The sequence below is a fragment of the Schistocerca nitens genome, chromosome 3 (assembly GCF_023898315.1).
Source record: "Schistocerca nitens isolate TAMUIC-IGC-003100 chromosome 3, iqSchNite1.1, whole genome shotgun sequence".
NCBI classification, from domain to species: domain Eukaryota; kingdom Metazoa; phylum Arthropoda; class Insecta; order Orthoptera; family Acrididae; genus Schistocerca; species Schistocerca nitens.
In genome coordinates, this window is record NC_064616.1 from 773,068,933 (window position 1) to 773,081,015 (window position 12,083).

Below are 12,083 nucleotides of genomic sequence, written 5' to 3' on the forward strand. Positions count from 1 at the left end.
TTTGTCCATGATTTTAGAAATAATTCACAAGCTTAACGTGTTCAACATGTAGCAGTTCTTGGAAAACAATAAACTAGAATGGCAACCAAAAATGGAATTAAAAAATCCTTCCAGTATTGTTAACATGCATTGACATAGAATTTAAACTAGTTAGCAAACAAATGAAAATGTTAAACACAAAATTGTAGAATGAAAGTGAGATGGATAATAAACAAATAGAAGAATATAAAACAAGCAGACAGAGGCAAACAGAGAGACACGGCGCCACGCGAGTGGATGGGAATCAGTGAATATTGGCCCTGCCCGGCACTATTATAGACTGATAGCCATGCTAGTTGTATCTTCATGTGGTACATGCATAGATAATACATACTTGCCTGCTGTAGTGTGAAAGATTTCACAGTAATAATTGAACAAGGTTGAAATATGGGCCAGAACCTGTCGCAGTGTCACATTCAAAATTATGTCAGAAATACGGAATACCCCGGGAAATACGGGATGTCTGGTAGCACTAGTGTTGAGTGATAGTGACTGACAGTATTAAAGGGAGAACTCTGTAACATGGGAACTTAAGGGCGAGCTGGAATTCCAAAACCACCGGTGATGCAAAAGCCTATGCGAAAGCATGGTGTTGAAGCCATAAAACCTGGACAATGGAAGTAACTCATTTGGTCTGATGAGTGTTGTCACACTGTTTCCAACTTCCAGCTGAGTGTACATCTGGCATACGTCATTCAAAGCCTGTGATGCAGACATCTTGCTGCTAAGAGTGAAACATGACAGGAGTTTGGTAATGATTTGGGCAGCAATATCATAGTATTCCATGGGCCCAGTGGTTATTCTGCAAGGTCGCATTGCTGCCAAGGATTATCTGACCTGTTTGGCTGATCATGTCCTTCCCATGCACAATATTTGTTCGCCAGTGATGGTTCTGCGTTCCAAGATGACAGGGCCCCTCTTCACTCAGCTCCCATCATCTAGGATTAGTTTTGTGAGCATGAGGATGAACTGAGAATCTCCCCTAGCTGCCACATTCACCAGACCTCAATATTATTGAGTCTTTGTGGTCTATTTTGGAGAGAGAGAGAGAGAGAGAGAGAGAGAGAGAGAGAGAGAGAGAGAGAGAGAGATGGACAATCACTGTCCATCCACATCATCGTTACCTGAACATACCATATATTGCAGGAAGAATGGTATATAAGATTCTGTTGAAAACCATACAGGACTTATGTTTATCCATTCCAAGATGATTGGAAGCTGTTTTGAATGCCAACAGTTTTCCTGTATCGTATAGGGCAAGATAATGTTTCATGCTTTTGGTGTTGCCAAACTCGAGTTAGTTTTAGTCAATTTGTAACTGTTGTGATAGATACAGAAACTAAGCAGACAGCAATAGTTTGTCCTTGTTGGCAGTAATGGGGTGTGGTATCACAGTATATCAGTACAGTACCAATATGATCGAACATACTGATAGCTCAGAACACTTCAACAGATATTATACTAAAAATTGAAAACATAAAATAGTATAGTACTTTGCAGAGAAGTTGGAAGATTTGGACATGATAATCATATTATTTTGTCTAACATCCGAATGAACCAATCCATTCTCTCTCTCTCTGCTGCTTCCTTATTACTATTTCTGTGGCCACAATGATGTAATGCCTACCATTGGTTACTTCGTAAATTGTTTCCCCATTTTGCATAATTTAGTTAAATAATACTCTTTTCACAGGCATGTCTGGATGTAAGGGAGGCCAGTACATTTTGGGAGAAGATGAAATCACTCAGTGATAGTGAATCTGAGGAAGTAATTGAATTCTTGTCTACCCATCCTGCATATGACACGAGAAAGAAGTTTTTGGATTCGAAAGTTCCAGAAGCCATGAAACTCCGAGAAAAATGCAATGTGAGTCTGCTGTTTATTTGTTGTTGTTTCTGTATGTCTCACTGTAAAAGAGTGTGCTAAGGAAATGAATCGTAATAGGTGATGTATATAACTACAGTGAATCCATATGGAATACAAAAAGGAAAATGATGCATGCTCTAAGTTTAAAAAAAAAAATGTAATAATCTGCTTTAGAATTTGAAAATGCAGTAATGTACGTTAAAGGGTCCAAAAAGATAGGCTATTTTATATCTTCGGTAGGGGGATTGAATTAGGGAGGATAGTGAGGTGAACCAGAGCTCGTCGTATAGTGTGAGAATGTCATTGAGGGACTTGTGGAGTTAAAGGTCATAGAATAATAAATGACAGTTGTATAATTTGAGTGATCTGCTTGTTTCAGTAATATGGAGAGAGCTAGTGTAGAAGGGGGGGGGGGGGGCAGAGATAGAAGCTTGTGACTGCTGAGTGCAGAAAATTTTGGAAGAATATGTGAAAGGGTAGTACGAATGCCATGTGTCGGAGGCTTCATACACAGTAAGTTTTGTGACCATAGGAACATGAATCCAAACTTCCTGTTAAACCTTGAAAGTGAGCAAGACAGCTCACAGGTAACAAAAGATCTGAAGTGTTTACACAAGGATTGGAACTTAAATAGTGGCAACTATTTATTCACAACCGATACAAAAGAGTTACATGTTTGCACCTGTTACTGTCCTTCTAAGTAGTCACCAGTGTTGTGTAGAACCTGTTGCCAGCAATGTGGAAGGCATAGTATACCGTTAGCAGAGCCTGTTCTGTTGATGGTGCAAATGGAGCAGTGTACTGCCTGTCGAATCTCAGGAACAGTTCTGGAGCGAATGCCACGAAGTGGTTCCTTCATCTTCGTAATCAAATCAAAGTCACGAGGACTTAAGACCAGGTAGTATGGTGGATGGTACAGTACTTTCCAGTCCCATCGACTGAACAGAGCAGCCACAGCTTGCGCTGTATGCGCCCGCACATTGTCGTGCAAAATGATGGGTGGATTGCGCAGAAAGTGTTACCGCTCATTTCGCAAAGCTTGTCACGGGTGACGCTCCAAAAATGAACAGTAATACTGTGCATTGATGGTCTGCCATGGAGGAACGTAATGCGTTAGGATAACACCATCACAGTCGTACATGAGAATCACCATAACTTTCACCATACAAATGGGGCTCTGACGCACTTTTGAATTTTGCAGCGAGCCATAATTACACCATTCATTAGATTGGTGTTTCAGTTTTGGCTTTTACGATGTGGCCCATGTCTCCTACAGTGTTACGATACGGTGTAAGAAAGCCTCTCCTTCGCACTCATAGTGCTCCAAGTGCATCTGAGCAGTGTCGCAACGCAGCCATTTCTGCATTTCCGTAAAGTCATGCAGAACCCATCTTGATGCAATTTTTCACATGCCCAGGCGGTCCTTCAGGATGCGAAGCACAGTTGTAGGCACTTATCCAGTTTCGTGGGCGGGCTCACTAATCATATGGCGTCGATCACTGTCCACTAATGTGGCAACAGCATGCACTTCTTCTTCAGAGATGCTAGGACTACCTGCTCGATGCATGTCTGCCACAGTTTGCTGACCTTCGTTGAAGGCTTTTACCCAGTGTGCCACTGTTCCATACGGCAATGTTGATTCCCTGCACACCTCTTGAAGACCTCGATGACACTGTCGTGCTGTACGAGCTCTGGAACATTTAGTCTTTATCCAACTCCGCTGTTCCTGTTTCGAAAACATAGTGACACTGTTACGTTAGACCGTTCACTCACAAGTGACTGTGTTGGCCTCGATTGTGCGCACACTGGTGACGTGGGATGGGCGAGTCCATTTGCTCGGAGGTAAGGTAGGTAAGTCAACAACGTGTGCTATCAGCGACAATAGTAGATTCCATTGCATAGTGTCTCCACAGCAGTGTTACCACTATTTAAGTTCTAACCTACATATGTAGTGTATAAAGATGTCCGAGTGGTTTAATGTTTAAAGTACATTACTTGTATATTGTAAAATAATTTTGTTGTTGTTCTGGATTCTGTTATGGGGTCATTCCATGCCAAGTGAGCCAGTTTAGATGATGATCACAGCTCGACCATCTTCAATTTTGTTGAAATTTGTACAGGATGTACCTGCGGGCCCTACATGAACTTATGCAAAGTTTCAGGCTCACCTGTAATTTGGTTGAGGTGCTAGAGCCATTCTCGTGAAGACCAATTTTACAGAGACCGAAAAGTCGTGAAGAAATCGTCAAGTTTGGCATTCCACTGTTCATAATGTAAAAGAGCTAGACTCTTGCTTCTGGGTATAATGGTACAATTTTGTGTGCTCTACACACAAATGTTGCAAGTAGAGTTCAGAAAACAATGCATTTGGCATAATCTCAGTTCAAAGTGGGCAACAAATCATGTCGCAAGAAATTTGCCCCCATAGTTTAACGAGGCATAAGTAGTGGAGAAAGTGCGCTATGGACGTGGTCTTTTGCCAAACTACTGTCTGTCTGGAAGTTTATTATATCACAAATTTTGGCCTGGCTTGTGTGTTTAATTACTGTTCTCCCATCCTGTAAATTTAATAAAAAAACATGAATGTATCAAAATATACCCGTGTTCAAAGTCATGTATCTCAAAATGGACACCTAGCACATTACATTCATTAACACCATTCAACAGAGTACATTTCTTTCTATTAGAAAAACTTATTTTTATTTTGGTGCCTCTTTGGGTAAGGTGCATAAAATTTGCCTAAACTATTGACTTTTTTGGTAATTCAGAAAATCCTTCCGTTGGTCCGTGGTGGCTATGCCACTACCAATCTGAAGACTGGTAACCCTATCGCCAAGGGGCCACACCCGATAGCCATGCAAGGTCAGCCACGGGTGGGTTTCTTTACTGCAGGTTCCCAAGCCTGAAACTGGGTGTCTAGCAGGTTCCCAAGCCGCAATGCTAATATCTAGCAGGTTCCCAAGTCTGAATGTGGGTATCTTTCAGATTTCCAAGCCTCTTTTGGGTCTCTCTGTGGTTCCCAAGGTGTAATACGGAATTATTCAATTGTTAAATGTTTTAAATTTTTTGCTGATGTCCAAAACTATTGCTTCCGGCAAACTGTATTGCCGCCTCATCATTGAAGCAGCTGGGACTGGTATGACTGCAATTATCTGTTGTTCTGGGATCCAGCACATGTCTTTTCTAGTAGGCCAATGAAATGATTGAGCAGCTCCATGAGGATGCATGAAATTAATTAAGGCATCTTTTTCTTCACATGAAACTTCACAGATATTTCCTATCCGCCATTTTCCATCATAAACACAAGAAAAATACTGGCCAGGCTGTAGTTCATCAATGGCAACATGTTTAGTAGCAAATTTAGCATGCCGGTTAACATTTGCTATAAAGGACAATGTATCATTTGATACTCTGTGAATCTTAAGTCACTTTTCATCAATTGGCACAAAATGGTGATGGTCTCTTGTACCAGACACTGTACATCCATCCTCCAAACGTTTCTCTTGATCAATTTTTGCATCTTCAATAATTTCTTTTTTAATATAAATAAATTCAATGCCATGAACATTTTTTTGCAGTATTCAAACAGATCAGTTGGTGTTAAGATTTGGTTGTCAATTGGGCATTGAAGGCTAGCTCTTGATGCTAAATGCTTAACTGTGCCCCCAATTCCATCACATGGTGATTTCCCATGGCTTGTTCTGAAAAAATTCCATTCTGCAGTAATGCCAAAATATTTTTGATGATGGCAGAGATTTAGGAAGCTCTTAAAAGTTTTGTACTGAGCTGCAGAACCATCTCTAAAATAATGGCTATGCTTAATTTCTTTAAAAATGCACTTAATGGATTTGATCAAGTACGTTAAAAACACGTGAACTGCAATTGTGTCATGTCAGAGGCAATCACTGATTATGCAGTAGCTGACACTCTTTGGGTCTTCATTACCTTTGTAGTAAATGACAAATGGATGTATTGTAGCCTATTTTCCCAATGGCATCCCTGCACTGCATCTTGAACAATAAAGGAGTAATATTCTGTGAAATCCATTAATATAATCAATTCTCCTGGTTTGAGACCTTCTTTAGTGAACTGCAAATGCTTGCTCTGATGCTTTGCAATGTATTGGTGAGTAGAAAGGGCCAATAGTTTTGTAACTAATTGTTCAATGAATTCTTCAACTGTCATCTCTCTGGTTTCAAGTGTATCTCTATCACTGTTAGTCCATTGTTTGAACTGAATTGTATCCTCAGGATCAATATCTGCAAAAGTGCTTTCTAAATATTCATTTAGAGCTTCTGTTCCTGGACATACTTCACAGCGATGAAGTATGCAATCCTTTCTTTCTAAATTACAGACAATTTTGTAATCTTCTTTTATTGGGCTATGTGCCAACATTAATTGCACATTTTGATGTATTGTGCAGACACAAACTGAATGTGAACTAGCTGTCCCTCCAGTCACACACCATTTTGGCCTTAATTCACAAAATATGGAAAAGCCAATTTCCGGTCCATTTTTATTGCGGTACGCAACAAACATTTCTTTTAAGTTGCTCAGTAAGAAGTATTTCTGTTTTTTTAAAGTTTTCTCCATCTATCCGAACAGTGATACAGTCCTTTTTTACTGGACAAATCTGACTAAACTCTTCTTCATAAAAATGTTCTATGACTCTTGGCTTCAGCTTCTCAGAAAGGTTTTCCAACATTTACCTTTGGGCTGTGCCAATATTCCCTGTTCAGCTTTCGCTAGCCTTCCTTACCATTCTTTCTGAAACACAAAATTATTCCATAGTCTTTTTATAGACCAACTTTGGGGAACTAAGGTCAAAATTTGAATTTTCTCGTTATTATTTGATACATGTAATTTTTCTTTCAATTCTTGGATCAGCTCAATGTAATCTGAACAGGTCAAGCATTGCTTACTTGTGGATGGTTGCTCCAATTCACTGGGATCAAGTCCTCCCACTTCTGCAATTTTCTTAATAGTTGCACCTTCAACTTGATATATTTTGCACTTTGCATATCCTTTTGTATCCCTTGTACCAATATATTGAAATTTTAATGGTGATATTCCAACAGATGTTAAGCTTGTATTCAAATTGTGACCAACACTAGTCTCATCATCTTCATGTGACTGATATGTAACATCCATTTGTGAATGTTTCAGTGTATCAAATTCTTTTCTACAGGAAGGGCACATTTTTTGGCCTGGTTTAATATCAGACATGGTTATCCTTTTTAGTAGGTCTGCTGTTTCTATGTTGATCGAGTGCAAGCTTTCCCATGCAGCCAAATGGGCTGCAGCATGATCTTTGCAAAAAGTCAAATCTTTTTAGGAAGCATAGTTAAGTATTTTCAGTAGAGTGTGAACCACTCTGTCATGTAAGTAATTCTTGTTCTTCTATGGAAAGTTGCTTTACAGCTTTCAGTCCTTTTAAGGCATTGTATGTCGTTAAATGGCATGGGGAATCAGTATTTCCAAAACTGCATACATTATCTTGATCTTGTTCTTCCATTTTAGCAACAACTTGATATGCTTCAGACACTAAAATCAAATTGTTGAGTCCTAAATAAAGAAAAGAAATAAAATTAATAAGCATTCAGCTTCCCAGAAATTTTGTAGCAGTCTCTAGTCAGTTAAATGGTTAAATTTAGCAATGAACCTGTCACAAACAGGTTTAAAAATCACCGAATAAACAGCAAAATGAATATTTACACAATTCTGACATAATCAACAAAATTCCAAATTTTAGGCGACATTTTTGCACCTTACCCAAAGAGATATCAAAATGAAAATAAGTTTTTCTAACTGTATGAAATGTGCTCTGTTGAATGGTGTTAATGAATAAAATGTGCTAGGTGTCCATTTTGAGATACATGACTTTGAACACGGATATATTTTGATACGTTCATGTTTTTTAGCAAATTTACAGGATGGTAGCACAGTAATTAAACACACAAGCCAGGCCAAAATTTGTGATATACTTAACATCCAGACAGACAGTAGTTTGGCAAAAGACCAGGTCTATAGCGCACTTTCTCCACTACTTATGCCTCATTAAACTATAGGGCAAATTTCTCGCGACATGATTTGTTGCCCACTTTGAACTGAGGTTATGCCAAATGCATTGCTTTCTGAGCTCTGCTTGCAGCAGTTGTGTGTAGAGCACACAAAGTTGTACTACTATACCCAGAAGCAAGAGTCTAGCTCTTTTACATTAGGAGCAATGAAATGCCAGACTTGACGATTTCTTGACAACTTTTCGGTCTCTGTAAAATTGGTCTTCACGAAAATGGCTCTAGCATCTCAACCAAGTTACAGGTGAGCCTGAAACTTTGCATAAGTTCTTGTAAGGCCCTCAGGTACATCCTGTACAAATTTCATCAAAATTGAAGATGGTTGAGCTGGGAGCCCTAGGGCACTTCAAGTGGAATGACCCTATGCAGAATGTTGTTCCCACTCACTATTAGATATAACAACATAATAGCTATTTGCATTTCAGATAATGTGCTATACTTCTTTATCTACTTGTTTTATCTAATGTTTAGCTACCTTCACTTACCTTATTTACTTCCTACACCCTTATTCATCTTTCTTATTGTATTCGCCTCGCATTATCACACTGACTATTGTTCCCCAGTGTGTTGGAATTATTGTATATTGTGCCAGTGTAATTATGAACTTGGAATCTATATTCTATTTATACCAAAAATCATAAAATCCTTTCTCTTGGGAGTGCTAATCCAGTAAGATATACAGGAAAACTGATGTGGAATCTACTGAGGAGTGTGGCTCAGTGGTTAGCACACTGGACTTGTATTGGGGAAGATGAAGGTGTAAACCCACGTCTGGTCATCCAGATTTAGGTGTTCGATGATTTCCCTAAATTGCCGCTGGCAAATCTTGAGATGCTTCCTTTGAAAGTGAATGGCTGTTTTCCTTCCCCATACTTCTCTAATCCTTGCTTGTGCTCTGTCTCTAATGACCTTGTTTTTGACAGGACATCAAACACTAATCTCCTCCTCATGTGGAATTTGTACCACAGGAGAAAGATATTAGCAAATGTAAGCTGTTAAGCATGTTGAGAATCTGCCTGCATAGCTTTAGCCAATAAGAACTTTGCTGAAACAGGGCAAAGGTATTCTGATCCAGCACACAGTTTTAATGTGAAGAAGTTCCAGAATAGTGTGCACTGTACTTACTGCAGAGATGAATACTCATACTGGAAACACACGTGTGCTGTTTCCAACTGTGGCTGACCTTTATAGTCTGGCACCAGCAACAAACTCTTCTTCAGATTATATTGCAGAAACAGTAAATATTGTATTTACTGCTTTCTCAGCTGTCTCCTTTTTGTCACCATTTTTATGCAATTCTTAAATAATCTGATCCTCATTTCTTAATCTGCCTTTACATACCATCAAGTACTTCGCAGGTCTTGGAAAAAGAATTTTCGTTCCTTTCACATATGCACAGTATGAGAGCAGTTTTATTCATTTGCTGTGGTTTTGTTTGTTGACAATGTGAGAACATATTTCTTTATTATAGTTACTAGTATACGGTGATGAAAATAAAACTGACCACAAAAAGCTATTTTTACATTTCATGCCAACATAATCTAAACAACAGAGAGATAATTAGAGACTTCAAGAGGCCCAGTTGGTGTGAGAGCAGCTGTGCTTCGTAGCCTTGCACCAGCAACAATCATCTTCTTGAGATGACATTGCAGAAACAGTGAATATTACACTTACTGCTTTCTCAGCTATCTCCTTTTGGGAATTTAATGATCATGTAGAAGTGTCATAAATAACTGTAATTATTCCAGTGGTTCAGACATATGACAGCAAGTTATTTCTGTCAGTGTTACTGTGCCTACTTTTATTTTGGTCACCCTGTATATTTTAATGTTTTTCACTATTTATTATTATTGTTATTGTTGGTATTGTTATTATTTTGCATAATTATTTTTAAATGTTGTATTTTTAATTCTTTTCAGTGTCCAGCTCTTTCACCTCTTGACCCAAGAACTATTATTAAGACTGAAATTTCACGGAAAATACTCTAATAGCATTGCAAGAGCAACAGCGCAGACTCCTTGGTGACAGGAGTTTTGTCATATATGGACATGTAACACTTGAGATCAGGTCCATATGAGGTAGCACAGTGGTAAGACACTGGAACTGTGTGGGAGGACAGTGGTTCAAATCCCCATCCAGTCATGTAGACTTAAATATTCCATGGTTTCCCCAAATAAGATAAGTCAAGGTAGTTCCTTTGTAAAGGTTACACTCCTGATTTCCTTCACTCCATCTTTCTACAATTGGAGCTTGTGCTCCACCTCTAAAGGTGACCTTGTCGACTGAATGTTAAAACCTATCTTATTCTTTTATACTTGATATCAGGATGTGTGTTTTCTCAGAAAATAAATAAAATTGATCTTGTCTTTTGTCGGTTGTTAGTGCATCTTGCAAAGGAGTGTTTAACATATGCTTTGTAATAGTAGTCTATAACACATTGATGTCTATACTAAACAGAATTTCCTGTATCCCGACAGTTTAAATTTATATTGCATTTTTGTGTGCATTTGTAATTTGAAATTATAAAACAACAAAATAATGATGCTTCCATTATTTTATAGTGACAGCCACTAGTTTTTAGTGACTTGTTGGCTGTCAATTTTCCCTTAGTGTACTTGCATGAATATGTAACATATGTGGTTGCAACTCCTGCTATGGATTTTCTTGTGTGGAAATTTAATAGCATAATGTTGTCAAAGCATTCTGTATTTTTCCTGATTGCATGTCTGCAAGCAGTCCATTTCTCTTTTTCAGTCTATTCTTGACTGAAAGACAGAATTTACATTTTTAAATTTAACACTTTGGGTACAGGGTGTTTAAAATGTGTACCATGTTCATACTGGAGATAATATTTGTCAAAATCTAACAAAAGTTCTGCAAGCATATGTGTGAAAACAAAGACTTGTTAATGTATGGGCCATTCTGTCAGGACAGCCATTGGTTTCTCATCACTCCAGTAGGTGTGTGTTATCATCCTTTCTTTCATATCCTTTAGCACTTGTTAAAGAATCGTGATCTCATGCAAACACACCTGAAAGCATTCAGATTTGGTAGGCATCAATGGCCTCAATGTCATGCACCCAGACAATCTTAAAGTCATCACTATAATCATATTTAATTACATGTACAAGAAACAGGCTTGTGTAAATTGTGCATGTTGTTGAAATGTGTGTCATACACAATGCTTTTAAATGTCCCCTTTGGCATAACATTCAAGTGAACAGGGACACCACACTGCTAGACCATTTTGATGAATCCATCACTCTTAAAGTTTTTGGTTAAAGATAGAAAATGAGATGGTGGTCCATTGTGCATGAACCACATCTGTTGTTTTTCTGCAATAGTAACATTGTCCAGTAACATGGATAATTAGTCACGCAGAAGTTGTTGATGAACAGTGTTTGTTAGTGTGACGGTAAAGGGTACAGCCTTGTGACTATGTTACTATCATTTCTGCCCATTCATAGATACGAAAGTGGACCTGTTGTCTTATTTCAGTGATCACTCTCTGTTTTGAAAGTGCTCACAATGTGAGTGTTGTGAGAGTCTCTTTCATGGGAACTTCAGCAGCTTCATACAGACACTTTACTGCAGCCCTGAAACTGTATTGTATTTGGGAATTTGATGATCATGTAGGAATGCATAAATAACTATACTTCTTCCAATCATTCATGAACTGAACACTGAGTATTGGCTCTTAAGATTTTTTTTTTAGTCTTGCACATTTGCTGGTCTGAAAAAAAAATTCTTCTCAAAAATACATTACTGATTTAATTTGGTCATCATGCCTTCTCTTGGATGTATCTGTCAAGCTGATATCCCATTTCCCAATTCACTGCAATGTTTGTTTTATTAAATATGTAACTCATTCTGGTGGTTTAGGTGTATCTATAATGATATTACCTACTGGATTATTTTTATGTACAGTAGTAGTTCCACTAGGAGTGTGGAAATTGAAATGAAATTTGTAATGTCACTATTTCCACTGTTACTTATATGTTTCTTCTACACCTGCATTTATTACATCTTTTCTCTTGTGGTCTGTGTTGACATTTCTTTAACTGCCTCCATTTTGTTACAAATGGATACTGACACAATGT

General features: G+C 38.2%; 1 protein-coding gene across 1 annotated transcript in view; it reads left to right on the top strand.

Moving 5' to 3' along the window:
* LOC126248777 (metalloendopeptidase OMA1, mitochondrial-like) overlaps positions 1–11,696 on the top strand; it is a 108,735-nt gene extending 97,039 nt beyond the window's left edge. Inside the window, exons 7-8 of the mRNA XM_049950146.1 lie at positions 1,733–1,906; positions 9,903–11,696. Of these exons, the coding sequence (XP_049806103.1) occupies positions 1,733–1,906; positions 9,903–9,971 (243 nt within the window). The 3' untranslated portion in view covers positions 9,972–11,696. The remainder of the gene's footprint in view (positions 1–1,732; positions 1,907–9,902) is intronic.
* Positions 11,697–12,083: the final 387 nt, after the last annotated feature.